The following is a 15541-nucleotide window of genomic DNA, read 5'->3' on the forward strand; positions in this document are numbered from 1 at the left end:
CGTAAAAAGTACAATATTTGCATATGAGGTGTAGAGGAGTAGAAGTAAATGTATTGAAAATTGCATATACTCCAGTAAAGTAAAAGTGCCTCAAAATTGTACTTAAGTACAGTACTTGAGTAAATGTACTCAGTAACTTTTCACCACCACCACTGGCAGAATGAAGCAGTGCTCCCTGGGACGTGTCCTGGCCATTATCTCTCTGACAGACTGACCCCTTCTGTCCCTGTCCATGTCCACTCCTCCCTTTTTGCAACGATGAGCTCAGTTCCTGCCTAAAGGGTCCCTCTGCAACCTGTCATCCTGACACTAAATCCATCCACTGTTTATTTGTTTCCTCCCTGCAAACAAACAAATGCCAATAAAAGAGAATAGTTGAGTCGGAGCCCTCTTCCTTAGAGGACCGCCCGTCGTGCGGGGCATGGCCTCCGGCAAAACAAAGACTTGAAGCGTCTGACAAGTTCTTCAAATTGCTCAAAATATTGCCCGAGGGTGTTGGAGGCAACAAAAAAAATTGGAAACAACAAAAACAATAACTTTCAAACTTCTCTTGGTGTCTAGTCCTTTGTGCTGTTTATCTAGCACGCTGTTATTGATTTCCTCTCGCCACTTTGCAGTGTTGTGTGCAATTTACAGAGATAATATCGGAATTCTGAGTTGTTCCTTTTGATGATATTCGTCAACCCCACCCCATATCTCTCTCTGTCTTGGCCCTTTTTCTGCCACTGTTAATTCCATTCTTTCTCTCTCTCTCTCTCTCTACCCTTTCTCTGCCAGCTGTCAGCATTGGCAGGGTGCCACATAGGCGCTTGCCGCTCTGCTAGTGACAGATGCAACAGCAGTGAGGCAAAGAGGAGAGGAGAACAGAGGAACAGGCACATGGGGGGGGGGGGGGGGGGGGTTAGAGGGAGAGAGAGAGAGAGAGAGAGAGAGCGTGAAAGGCAAGTACAAAACAACAGAATGTTAGCCCTCCCCATTGTGTCGAAAGGGACAAGGTGCTGGATTAGACCACGGCCAATAATCACAGCCAGATGGGCTGTGGAGGGGTGTGGACCACGAGAGAGAGAAAGAGAGAGAGGGAGAGAGGGAGAGAGAGGGAGGGAGAGGGAGAGAGAGGGAGGGAGAGGGAGAGATTGAAAAACAAGATAGGCTGAGGCATTTTGAGTGTCAAGTTTCGGCAGAACTTTATTCCAACATTCATATTCACAACAAGCCAAATGTACAGTCGACACAACACTTGATGAAGTTAACAGCTCCTAACCCGGCCTTGTGGTGGAAGTTCTACGAGACTTTTTTCCTGGCAGGCTACCACATCTGTGTGGCATTTAAGTCGCGTTCCCCCTCTTTTCCCCCCTAATTAACATTCCCCCGACCCATTCTTGAACCGCTGACACCGTGAGATGACCTTGACATTAAACGTGGCTGTTCCCCCTCTTGTTGCGACTCAAATTGGAGAAGGCATTTCGATTTTCAAAAAGAGCAATTTGTCACCCATATAGCATGTACATATCAAGTGTTGGCCTTCGGTGCCAAGTTTGTTCTGTTGATGAAGCTTGAGAAAGCTCATATGGTGAGAAAGAAACTGACTGGCAGACAGAGACAGAGCAAGTCAGGAAACGAGACGTCACAGGCATTCTATTTGCAAGGAAAATGGCATTTCACATCCAAAAAAAGAGTCGCTTTATCAGTCATAGTATCTTCTTCTCAGCACTTGAGGCACTCTCTCCCGCAGTTTCTGCCAGCGATATCTCCACCTTTTCAAAGAGAAAGAGAAACCCACATTGCAGTTTCACTTTTTGGGAAGACATCTAATAATATACTCAGCAAAGTCAGTGTAGATCAGCTATTTTGGGGCTTTGTGTGGTTAACATTGACGTGTGTTGGCTATTCAAAAATGGCAGATGTACAAGCTGCTATTTTTAAACATTTTTGAAAATTCTTGAAAGTGTCTTCTCTTCTGGGGCTCCGTGGCACAAAACATTTTCAGATGGGGGTCCACATGCCAAGGTCCCGAATTTGGGGGTCCTTGGCACGAAAACGTTTGAGAACTGATGTAAACAAACACACACACACACACACACACACACACACACACACACACACACACACACAGGCTCCCCTCGTTCCACTGGGCTGCTGTTTCATTGTCTCCCTCGCTCGTCTTTTATCCCGTCCCCATCTGCTGCGTGTGGACTCGGCCTCTTGGAGCTAATTCAGCTCCTTGGACACCATCTGCTGCGTGACTTTCTACAGTAAGCTACACCCCGTCTCTGGGTGTTGTCACCTGTTCAGCACGTCGCCTTATGTCACACCAGCTCATGTTTCACCGGACGGGTCGCTAGTATACACTCACATCGGGGGAGAACTGCTGCAGTGTGTTGAGAACGGGGTGGGTCCATCCTGAACATCCGGCTCATATGTTAAAACTACCGGCTCATATGTTGAAACTATAATCCATGACTTATTTTAATGAATAAAATGTTATTTTAACCAATCTTTATGGTAGAGGTTGGATCCCCTATACTCTAACATTGAGACATTATAGACCCTGGTGTCAGGTAGGACCCGACCCCTACTGATTGACAATGTCAATAAAGTTATTTGAAGCAGACGTTGCTAGATGCGCCGCCATCTGTATTGTAGTTTGGACGTTGTTGCAATTTGCAACGTGTTGTGAGCTTGTAGATCGGCTATTTTCGGTGAAGAGATTTGTCGCAGAAGGAGAAAAGGGGGGGGGGGGGGGGCTAGTGTATACCTCTGGGGGACTCCGGTCAATAAAATGTCATGTCACTGTGGATTTTTTTATACATTTTGAAAACTTGTGAAACGTGACATTCTGCGTGATGGTGAGCACTTCTACTTTTGGTACATTATGTATATTCTGATGCCAATACTTTTGTACTTTTACTCAAGTGCATTTTGAATACCAGACTTTTACTTGTAACAGAGTGTTTCTACATTGTGGAATTGATACCTTTACTTAAGTAAAAAAAATATGAGTACTTTTTCCACCACTGGTGGGCTGGCCATTGAGACACTCACACACACACAGCACTTCTAACATTATGCAAGGGCTGGATGGTAGGAGGGGCTTGGCTCTCCTTGCCTGTGACTGGCTGAGGCCATGGTGCTACACAGATTGGCAGCACCTGTGAACTGCTGGCTCTGTCAAGGAGACATCAGGAACATGTCCATTACCTCCATTTGAGTTGTGTTTTCTTTTGGACGAACAATAATAGATTTACAACCTGTGTCCAAATGATTACATTTCAGCTTAATCACCAGCAACAAATCCAGCCTAAGGGCCGTCCAGAGTGGGCTGGCCACTTCAAAGAGAAGACTATAAGCACTAAGGCCCGGCCCGGTGAGAGGTGCACCCATACACACACACCTGCCAGGCTTCCTCATCACCCATAAACACACACTCACATGTTGGGGTGCTTTGAGATACCCATAGAATGTACAATTAAATAGCTACCTATAATGCCAATGCAGATGGACATTTCATACTGAGAACAAAAATAAGCTGTTAATTGTACATTTACATTATTTTCTCAGTACAGTGCATGTGGAAAGAGGAGGCTATATGTTGAACTACAGTATGTTATATAAGCCATGAGGTTCATTTAATTTAGCCTTTGATAAAACAATGGATTTCTATCAGGCTAAGCTGTCAATACAAGCAACACACATCATTTTTTGTGGCGCATATTCAAATTGAAGAATTCTGCTTTCTCTTCTCATCTGAGTGTTAAAAGGTTTCACAGTAAAATGGCAGCAAGCCTCATGACCATTCCCTGTGAATTTAATTAGATATCAGCCCTTTAATCAGCTAACTTAATTACCAAAGACTTCATTATTGAGCACACGTCTGCCTCTTGGAGGTGAGCTGGATAATGATAGCAGAACAGCGCCATTCAATTACTGAGCTCAGTGGGTGATTCACCTCCAGCACTGAGAGGCCATGCCTTTGACTGTTGACAATGTCAACGCATTAAAGCCTCTTTTCTAAAGTGTTAAAGGACAGAGCCAAAGCAACACATTCAAGAACATCTATAATTTTTATGTCACAGTGATCACAGGCACCATTGCTAAAGCTAATCATCAAAGTGATGAAAAATAACTATTTCAATGAAGTTTTGCATGAATACCTCATGACCTATAAAGTGATACAACTTTCTAGCCAAATCCCAATCAATGTGTTCCCGTCCGCGTGCACTGGTTTGTGGAAACAAATGGCTCGTCTCTGCTCAATTTCCTCTGTCACATCCAGCCAGATCCATTTCATTTTCCTTCCTTCCATTCTCTCTCTCGCTCCCCTCTCCCTCTCTGCCTTTTCAACCTTCTGTCGCTCCACCCCTGAGCAAACTTGGATTTCTCCAAAGCACAGCCCAGGTTCTGCCATCTGTGCTCTGTGCATTGACCCTTTTCCACAGCCTGGGAAGTAACGGATCCAAGATCTGAAGAACTGAAACCCCCACTAATAAATGACTGGCTGACTGACTGACTGACTGACTTGGCTGCCTTTGCCGTTGATATAACTGCAGTGGTGGAAAAAGTACTGAAATGTTTTACTGAAGTAAAAGTATCAATACTGCAATGCAGAAATACTCTGTTACAAGTAAAAGTATTAAAAGTTTGCTTGAGTAAAAGTACAAAAGTATTGGCATCAAAATGTACTTAAAGTACCAAAAGTAAAAGTACTCATTATGCGTTAAGTGTACAAAATGTATACAAATCTTTTTAAAATAACATGCATTAATCACGCATTAATCACGTCAACCCGTTAATCCCATTAATTAAACCCTTTTTAAACTTTTGCCATTTGAAAATAGCCGATCTAGAAGCTCACAACGTGTCGCGCTTGTAGATCTGCTATTTTCAAATAGCCAAAGTTAAAAAAGGGTTGAATGATTAATGCATGTTTTGTAATAATAATTCAAATTTGTACTTAAGTACAGTACTTGAGTACATGTTACTTTCCACCACTGTTTAACTGTGTATGCAAACCGAGCCTCTGTCTAGAAAGAGGATAGGTAGTACAAGTGAAAGAACAGACATTACATTGTCCTGTGCAGAGCCATCATTTAAGGTGAACAAAGATGAGTGACGTGTTCATTCAGGTGTGAACAAATGAGGTCACATAGTCACACTCCTCAAGCGGTGGCAAACAAACACAGAATAACAAGTGTGTGTGTGTGTGTGTGTGTGTGTGTGTGTGTGTGTGTGTGTGTGTGGTCCGATCTCGATTGAAAGTGGTTACAAATCAGGACACCTATGGGCTACATAGTAATTGTCGTTGCCTATGTCAGTGGTTCTCAACCTTTTCAGGCCGCGACCCCCAAAATAATCATATTTGAACTGGGGACCCCCACCCTGACACGCACTTGGAATTGTAGGAGTTGAGGCATAACATTTAGTTTGACTCGGTTCCACAGATACAAATTGTGAAAATAGCAGATCTACAAGCGTTGCGAGGCGTTGTGAGCTTGTAGATTTTTGTCTCTTTCTTATATTGGTTGACAATTTAGCCAATGTTTGACCAGTATTTATAGTAGGCTAGTTTGTTGATTACCTTTGATGCAGTAATGGTCTTTTTTCTTGTCTTTTTAAAAATCTTTTTTGAGGTATTAAAAAGTTACTTAAAAGACCTTAAATTGTCACTTCGCTGTCATCTGGGGATCCCCAAAATCATGTGAAGACCCCCTTGAGGGTCCCGACCCACAGGTTGAGAACCACTGACCTAAGTCATTAAAAAAATACAAATAATGACTGATATATCGGCCAAACTGATGTATTGTTTGGGCTTTAGTTTGTGATCGTCGTGCTGGTATAGCGTGGACAGAGGCAGTCTGCTGAGCATCTCTCAATGAAAACTCAACGCAGTTCTCTCTCTCTTCTTTCCTGCTGTGTTGTAGGTTTAGATCTTCATACTCCCACTGTTCAAACAGCAGGCCACCACATCACCAGGTCTTCATTACAGTCATTTGTGGGCTGAGAGGTAATTCTTCTTTTTGTTTGTTTCTCTCAGTAGACAGTGCTTTATTTTGGTTTGAGTGTGTGGGGTTGTAAACGGACGTGTTATTATGGTAAAGGCCCTCATTCTGAACAGCAGGTCTAAACCTGTTTTCCTTTCGAGGGAAAAGAGGAGATTTAAAGTTATTCCTCTACCGGCGGTGGGTTGTCCGTCCGTCCGACCGTCCGGCCGGCCGGCAGACAGACAGCGGAGCATACAACGTATAGCTAACTTAACCCATTAAAACCGGGAAAGCATCTGTGTCACTATCATTTTACCAACTTTAACCATTATTTTATACTTTAGCTATTAAAAAATAGCAGATATACAAGCTCATATCGCGCCACTTTGTGCCGCGCTATGAACTTGTGACAATTTGTGCAAATCTTTGAATATATATATATGTTTTTTAAAGCAAACATTTTAAACTCAAATCTTTGCTTCTGGGGGTCCTTGGAACAAAATATTTTGAGATGGGGGGTCCAAATACATATAATTGTGGGGGGTCTTTGACATGATAGTGAAGTTTTGAGCACTACTGATATAGCAACATACGTTTTTCAGAAAACTGTTAAGATTTAGAAGACATTTGTAGAATCGGCCTTTAGGTCCTAATGGGTTTTAATGCAATAATCGACTGTCTTTTACGGACTCATTCCTGCTGTTCCATAGCCTACGGTAGGACACGCCAGTGATCAAATGGACCACGTGGCTGTGTGTGTAGTAACTCTTTCATGCGAGCCCAGAGCCATCGATCCTAGAGCTCATTTAGTCCAATCAATGCTTATGGTTAATCAATATACAACTGATGATGCACTTATTCAAGCTCGTCCAACGTCAGGAACAACCGTCCCTGACACGGACGTATTTCACATCATAAGTGGAAGGAATTGTGTGTGTGTGTGTGTGTGTGTGTGTGTGTGTGTGTGTGTGTGTGTGTGTGTGTGTGTGTGTGTGTGTGTGTGTGTGTGTGTGTGTGTGTGTGTGTGTGTGTGTGTGTGTGTGTGTGTGTGTGTGTGTGTGTACAAGTATGTGTTTTTCATGTCCAGGCTGAGACAAGGGTCAAGGGGTTATGGTGCCACAATGCAAAAAGTCCCATATTTTTCATACGACGAATGGCAAACATAGCCGCTTAACAAACTCACAACACTTGCATAATTTTGCTAAGAAAAACAGTTTTTGACCATTTTTGACGTTTGTCTATAATGACATGCCCATATTAGGGATGCCAGGTTGAAAGTGGTTAATTCTGAGAGTGTAAAAACGGGCCCGAAAGGGTCCATTTTCAGAGTTAAATGGACACTCTGTTTTTCAGGAGTGCCATGAGTTACAGTAGGGTCCGTAAAGCAGAGGGATGGGCTCCAGCTGTCAACCTGGCCCGCTCTAAAGTGACCATCACTCTGGATTGATTGGCCACGGGGGCCCATTAGCCTCCTGCCCACCCCCCCCCCCTCCCCCTCTCTCTCTCTGCCTCCCTCTCTGTTTCTTTCCCTTTTTTTCTACACTCACTCTCGTGTGTTTCTTTTTTCTTTTCTCCCCCCCCCCCTCGACGATCCATCTTTCTCCCTTTCGCTTCAAACCGCCTCCTTCCAGCCGTCGCTCTCTCTCTCCTCCTAAGTGTATCCCCTGAGCTCTCTCCTTCCCTCTCTGAAGTCTCTCCTGGGCTCTCTCTCTCTCTGTATCTTGTCACTTTCATCTAACCCCCCCCCCCACTCCCCCATTCTGTCTATCTGTCTCTCTGTCTCATTTCCCCTGGTAGGGGTGGGTGAGGGGCTTCTTTTCTTCTCATCTTGCCATCTCGGACACAGTACTGGCTGTGTCCGCCGCGCCCTCCCTGTTTCTTTTGCTCTCATGCCGACAGGCTTGAAGGAGCGATGAGTAAAAGACACTTCTTGAGGTGCAGCTGTCGTACCCCTGTCTTATACTTAGTTCCGTTGATGCCGTGTCGCGTGCGACATATTGTAAGCTTGTAGATCTGCTATTTTCAGCGTGGGGGGGGAAGAGTATTTGAGGACCATTTTCCTGGAACCCACAAGAGAAATGTTGTTTTCGTGGATAGCAAAGATTTTTAGAGCTACATTTTACAATTGGTTAAAGATTCAGGTTGGGGTTAGGATTAGGGGTGTGTGTGTGTGTGTGTGTGTGTGTGTGTGTGTGTGTGTGTGTGTGTGTGTGTGTGTGTGTGTGTGTGTGTGTGTGTGTGTGTGTGTGTGTGTGTGTGTGTGTGTGTGTGTGTGTGTGTGTGTGTGTGTCACTGTCATGTTAGCACTGTATGAGGAGCACACAATGCACAGAGTCCTGGATTCTGCAGGAAATCAAATAAGAATCCAAAAATGTCAAGGCCCATTATTACATTACAGTTTTCAGCAGGACCACAGTCCTCCCAAGACATGCATGCTTGTTAGGGACCGTCGTGCACTTGAACAAGGCTCTGGCCTTAAAGCCTGAGCTGGTCCCAGAGGCACCGGAGAACAGCTGCCTCAGGACGTCCTTTTGTAAGAAATTCTTGACCGGTTAAAGGTTCAACTAGAAAGGTATACGCTCCACAGAGCGCAGATCTCCGCCAGCTGTTGCTTTTAAAACAAGCTTGTAAATTAACTGTGTTCTTACTTGATTCAGTACTTGGTATCTCTGTCTCTCTGTCTATATTTGTGTTGTGCATGGCTCACGTGCGTGCGCACAGCACGTGTCGCAATGTGTGTGTGTGTGTGTTGGGGTGCACATACACGCATGCGTTAACCATGCGTGTATGTGTCTGTGTTTTTTCTGTTTGTATTGTGTTCGACTACAACTTTATTGTCCCATCATAGGTTTACAGGTGTATAAAAGTGGGTGAAAGTTTCTTTCAACCTACCATCATTTGCAGTTTTCAGGAAAGGGAATAATAATGGAGAATAGGGGACTATAGAGCACCAAAGTCTGACGTAATTTACGTAGTCCTACCTGGGTCACGTTTTTTCCCCCCATTCTGACTTCCCATAGACGTTTTTAATATCACGTCATATAAGAACTTTGTTCCAAAAATAAACAAATGAGCACGGCGGTTTGACTCATATGGATGAAGCATCAACTGATGGCGAGAAAACACTAACGTTACCGCCGCCAAATTAATTACATTTTCACCAGAAAACAGACTGTATCAAATATGATTGACTGACTATCATAAACGATACAGAGCCACCTCCCTGACAATATCGCAGAGACAATTGTTGTTGTTTTTTGGACCACAATTCTTATATGAGACTATTCTAAGATGACCCAATGTTATTCTCTGTAGAGAAATTACTTCCGTGACCCAGGGGATGAGCGAGTGGAGTGGAGGCGGTACTCTACACTAGGCCCAGCTCCTATTTTCCCTTCGCACCAAATCTCTTCGCCGAACATTCGCCCCCAGAATATGGATGCTAGGGTTCATGTGGTTAAAGTTCCGATCATAACTAGACTATGTGACAACCAGAGCTTCACGTCTCCTTGTGTGTGGCGGATGGAGCGTGCACGGCAGGGCCCTCAGAGATGAAGAGCTGCTGACCCTACATGTATGTTCTTATGGATACTGTGTGACAGGCCTAATGGCCCCTGCATGCGTTGGAATCAGGTCTTGGTGACATGTAGACAGGGTGACAGAGAGGAGGAGAGCTCCTTCATGATGCTTGATAAGCTGGCTGAGTGTTGACAGTCGTTTGAGCAGGTTGTCAACTCCTCCTCGCAGGGCGTTGACAACCCTCTGCTACGAGGCGTGTGTGTGTGTGTGTGTGTGTGTGTGTGTCTGTGTTCTCAAGAGCAGGCCACACACACACACACACACACACACACACACACACACACACACACACACACACACACACACACACACACACACACACACACACACACACACACACACACACACACACACACACACACACACACACAACATGCCTGTTGTTAAAGCAATGCAGGCACACACACTAGGGATGGGGCGATATGAAAATTGAGTGTTACGATTATTGTGGCAAAAATAATTGTGATTAACGATATTATCGCGATAATCCTAATATGCTTAAAACTTAAAATGCCACTTTTGTTGACCACTTGAATCCCCAGCAGCCCTATTCTGGGGGGAACGTTCCCCAAAAATGGCCGATCTACAAGCTCACAATGCGTTGCAACGCGCTATGAGCTTGTACAGTAGATCCGCTATTTTTAGCGAATGGATTTGTGTAGAGTGAAGTAAGAGCCTACCAAATGCACTCTTTTCAGGTCCATTTGATCAAGTATACAGGTTTAAGTGGTACTGAAAATCTCTGCGATATGATTATTGTGATCGTTTTTTTATCACGATAAACGATAATAATGATTATCGTCCCATCCTTAACACACGCACAGCGCACACATCCATCCATTCATCCATCCATCCATCCATCCATCCATCCATCCATCCATCCATCCATCCATCCATCCATCCATCCATCCATCCATCCATCCACTCACGCCAAGGTGGGGCGGAGGCGACAGTAGCCGGCGTACTGGCTCGACGGCACGTCGGAGAAGCCCGTGTTCCCGGGGAACACCACCTGGTGGCGTCGGCGCGCGTCCCTCCAGGTGGTGCCCACCTCCTGGTGCCGCTGGAGGCTGGACCAGTAGCCTCCCCTCCCCTGGTGCGGGGTGGCGAAGCTGGGCAGGTCCAGGCTCCGATAGCGCTTGATGTACAGAGGCTCATACAGGCTGAGCTGGGGCTTCCTGCATGAGAGGGAGGGGGGGAGGTGAAAGGAGGATAGGGGGACGAGGGAGGGAGAGTTGAAGGAATAGAGGAAAGGACAGAAAATCAATACGTACAGTGGATATCACGGTGCGCTCGTTTCCTCGCCGTGTAGTCACATTTAATGGCAGACATAAAGGCAAGGCAAGGACGCGTGTGTGTTCTTTCTGCAGCTCAATAAGCCTCCATTTTTACGAGGTGAAAACATGCGCGTGTGTTTTGAAACGCGGATAAAAACGTCAGGAAGCTACGAGCCTTCACCATGTTATTGTGAAGGCTTCCTGCGGGTAGCCTACATATTATGGACGGTATATATACCTGTGAAAACAAGCTTCCCATCCTCCCTCTCTCTCCCTCTAAATCTCTGGGCACGTACACAGACAGACATTAGTGGCGGGGCACGGTGCCAGCTCAACCTGGCGTTAAGTGATTCAGCCTGGCAGCGCATATCTCTCATTAGCTCCTAAGCACAGGCACGTTGTGGTGGTGGGTTTTTTGGAAGAGTGGAATACAAGAGAAGGTCAACATTGTGTGTGTGTGTGTGTGTGTGTGTGTGTGTGTGTGTGTGTGTGTGTGTGTGTGTGTGTGTGTGTGTGTGTGTGTGTGTGTGTGTGTGTGTGTGTGTGTGTGTGTGTGTGTGTGTGTGTGTGTGTGTGTGTGTGTGTGTGTGTACCGTGTGTATTTGTCTATAAGAGAAAGAGTGGCAGGCACAAACAATTTTTGTCAGAAACAGTGTAAGCAAGTGACCATGTGTGTACTATGTGCATATGCGATTTTGTGTGTGTGTGTGTGTGTGTGTGTGTGTGTGTGTGTGTGTGTGTGTGTGTGTGTGTGTGTGTGTGTGTGTGTGTGTGTGTGTGTGTGTGTGTGTGTGTGTGTGTGTGTGTGTGTGTGTGTGTGTGTTCGCGCGCGCGTGTGTGTGTTTTAAGAATGGTATCGTGGGTCTGGTTTCAGCAGGCCTTTTAATGAACACAGTGATGGTAACTTTAGAGGGACCCCCGGGGGATACAGTCGCATGGTAAAGCCCATCCCCACGCCACAAAGGCACGCATGGCCGCACCCACTCTCTCCACACCTCCTTGCTCCTTCTTATCCCCTACTCCTCCCCCTAGCCCCCGTCTCTCCTCTCTCTTGGTTTCCATCCACTGGTGAAATGAGGAGTGGGTCGGTCGCTGTGGAACATGGATGCGGTGGAACCAAGTGAGCTGACGTGACTCGACTCGAGTGCATCACATAATAAAAAAAGAAGAAAATTCACTCAAAGCCAAGCCCCCCCCCATGCGCACAGAAACAAACAAACAAACCATGGTCCCTTTTCAAAGTGCCTTTCTGAATCTGTGTGTGTGTGTGTATCCCACCGGGAGCAGCTGTAATCAGACAACAATCAAATGCACTCTGAGCAGCATCTATCTTCCTCTCTCACTCGCTCCTCTCTCTTAATCTCTCTCTGTCTCGCCAACCGTTCCTCCATTCTTACTTCTCTCCTTGGGGGGGAGGGCTCATGTTTCTCTCCATAGTTTATGTCTATAATACAATTCTGGAGGTAGACTGAATAAGATTCTGGACGTAGCGGTTGTCTGAGAATCAAGCAGAGGTTCCCCGGTTCGATCCCGGCTCCTCCTGGCATCATGTCCGACAGTCCGAGTGACCCTGAGTAAGACACTGAACCCCTGTGTCAGTGCCTTGCATCGTTGCCTTATTCGACTATCGGTGTGGGAATGGGTGAATTGCGAAATTCATCCATTCCCACACCGATAGTCGAATAAGGCAAAATATCATGCCCAAAATAGTGATCCCAGGTTGAAAGTGGTTAGCCAGTTTCAAAGCCAGCTGTAAGTCGGAGAGAGAAAGAGAGAAATCCAATCACATCCTATATGAGATTTATATAGAACTGATTGAGTTAATAGAGTTAGTCAAAGCGAAAGGGCATTTGCAGGTTGATCTTAATGCACAAATGTGTAGGCCTGCCGCCTGGGCAATATGACTTTAAATGAATATCACGATTATTCAAAACGTTTGCCTTGATTGCCATTAATGAATGAGTGTGTGTGTGTGTGTGCGTGCGTGCGTGCGTGCGTGCGTGCGTGCGTGCGTGCGTGCGTGCGTGCGTGCGTGCGTGCGTGCGTGCGTGCGTGTGTGCGTGCGTGTGTGTAAACCGATTTGAGCAAGATTAAGTCTGTTAATGGTATATAAATGTTGGTTTTGATATATTTTCGGTTAATTGCCCAGCCCTATTAATATGGCAGATATGAACTCCACAACCCCCATTACATCATTAAAAAATATATAAAACTCAAAATATTCTTGCTTCTAAGCAAATCTGCCATAAAAACCCATAAGTAATTCTATTAACTCTTTAACTGCCAGAGTATATACACAATCTACCCCCTTCCCTGCCAAGAAAATACATTTCAAAAATAGGTAAAATGTGAATTTTGTCTCCGTTTATTTTTTAACATTGAAGTGAATGGAGCAGAAAATCTTCAAAGCGCGTTATCTCCTGCTTCCTTTGTGATAAACGAAAAATTTAAAAAGTAAAAAATAAAAATAAAATACATTTCTTTTTTTTTCAAAATCTCGTTTTTCTCGTCGATGGCTGGCTGAGCCATGCAGAGAAAAACGAGAAATCTCGTCAATGGCAGGTAAAGAGTTAATATTATAGCGATATAGCATAAACACAGGCCTGTCGACTGTTGACGTGTGACTCCCCGCAGCAGAAATTTAGAGAAACACGTTGACAGCCAATCTAGAACACTCAGCCGTTCTGACACCTCCGCTCCAAACATCCGAGTCATGTCCCCAACTCGCCACAGGCCGGGTCACACAACCCATGTCTTCAATTAGAGATACAATGCCTTGGTGTCGACCCATTAAACACATGAGGCAGAAATGAGCTGAAAAATGGAAAACAAGGTCTCATGATGAGGCAGAATGGTGAGCCGTGGCCTACCTCAGAATGTAATTAGCCACGTATTCGGCCGTTGCTGGATACAAGGTTGTCTCTCTCATTCTCTCTGTCCTCGGTGCACTCATGCCAAAATCTTCTCTCTAAGCAGCACATGCAGCTTCTTAAGTACATTTTAGCTCGCTTGCCTGGTACGCATTCACGGCTGTGTGTGCGTGTGCGTGTGTGTTAGAATGCCTAACAGTGCTAAGGGAACGGTATGTGTGCCCTTGTTTTAGCAACCATAAGTCCCTCAGGTGAAATAAGCCTGAGTGCATCTTTACTAAAATAGAGTGTCTTTCAGAGAGCCCTGCAGTAAGGCCATGTAGGGGATTGGAACATGAATTCTAAATGTGCAGAGTCAACCTTGACTTGAGCTAAACGATGACCGATAATTATGTCCTCTCATTGTGTCATGACCTGAAGGAGTGTGCTGTACACATCAGAAACAAACTGTGGGGTTGAGATCTGTGGTAAACAACACCGCCGCTGTGAAACTTCCAACCTTTTGTGAACATCCTGTTTGTAACCGTTGCCCTTAGAAACGACATAACCTGTCAGAGAAACAGCTGTTGGTTTTCTATCTCGCTCGTGTCCACAAGATCTTTTTTTTGTTGTATCCTCTCCTCCTGCTCTAAGTTCAGGAGGGGAAACTGGGGGAGATGGCGTGAACCTCTGCACGTGTTGTTAAACACCTTCCTGGTGAAACTCCTCACTGTCAGGTGGAAAGAAAGCGTCTGGTCAGTCACTCCCATGTGTGTTTGTCTCTACACCCTCCGCAGAACAAGAGTGGAGGTTGGCAGTGACAGGGAAAGCAAAAGATTATGGGTATTGGTGATAACTAAATTGGGAAGAAAAAGAAAATATTTAATAGAAAATCTGACTTTTTTATTGATAATAGCAGTAGTAGTGGTGGTGAAGTGGCAGTAGTAGTAGTAGTGGTAATAGTGGCAGTAGTAGTGGTAGCTGTACTAATAGCGGTGGTACAGTAGTAGTGTTGTTTAAAATTTGCTAGTGGTGTAAACAGCAGACAGGATGTTGACATACTGTAGGTTTCACAAGTCCCCTAACAACATAATGTTGAAACCATCTATACTCATTTGGACCGCACGAATGAATGCATGAACATACCATACAGTAATAGAGGGCTTTCTCGGAATGCCTAGAGCAGCCATTTGTCCTCCATGTTGGACGTGTTGCTATGTGATGTGCAAAACAACAACACAGTCAACATAACATGCATAAATGTAATAATTTGGTGTCTTCTTGGTGATTCCCGGCTCTCATAAACAAGTCACAGTGAACGGCAATTTCACCTGCTAATTTTCTTTTGAAAAAAAAAGTGGGTACCAAATGGTTACAGGCAGCCAAGAAAGAGTACAGTACAGTACAGTACATGAACATTCCATGCAAAGGCCTCTATTGCCAAGACATTGTGATGGATGAGACGCATTTCTGTTGCTGCCATCCACCTTGCGACTGTTTCTACACACAGACAAATAAATCATATACTGTACTGCACACCCTCGTTCTGTTGTTGGCAGAGAAGAGCATGTCAGAATGCAGTCTGTCTCTCTGTCTGTCTTTCTGTCTTTCTGCTGGAGGAGACAACATAAGCTTGTCATACAGGGTTTTTTGCCTCATTAAATCTGCAGACGTGCCCTACTTTTGGGTTCCTCCTCCATTGGTGCTAGGGAGCAGATTTTAGTGGAAGATGGGGGTTGGTTCATTAAATATCGATACACCCCAAGCCCTTCTCCACTGTTACTCCACTGTGTGTGTGTGTGTGTGTGTGTGTGTGGGGGGGGGGGGGGTGGTACATAGAACTATACGAACAGAGCAA

The 15541-nt window shown here is 45.0% G+C and overlaps 1 protein-coding gene across 1 annotated transcript; it reads right to left on the minus strand.

Moving 5' to 3' along the window:
• Positions 1-1197: 1197 nt before the first annotated feature.
• On the minus strand, positions 1198-13818 carry LOC308074407 (uncharacterized protein). Its single transcript, XM_080413846.1, has 3 exons — positions 13705-13818; positions 10487-10735; positions 1198-1754 (listed from the first exon to the last, which is right to left on the minus strand). The coding sequence occupies exons 1-3, from the start codon at positions 13785-13787 to the stop codon at positions 1685-1687; spliced, it is 402 nt and encodes a 133-aa protein (XP_080269972.1). The 5' UTR covers positions 13788-13818; the 3' UTR covers positions 1198-1684.
• Between the last annotated feature and the right edge of the window lie 1723 nt (positions 13819-15541).

The sequence above is a fragment of the Gymnoscopelus braueri genome (genome assembly GCF_963280865.1).
Source record: "Gymnoscopelus braueri genome assembly, chromosome: 19".
NCBI lineage: Eukaryota > Metazoa > Chordata > Actinopteri > Myctophiformes > Myctophidae > Gymnoscopelus > Gymnoscopelus braueri.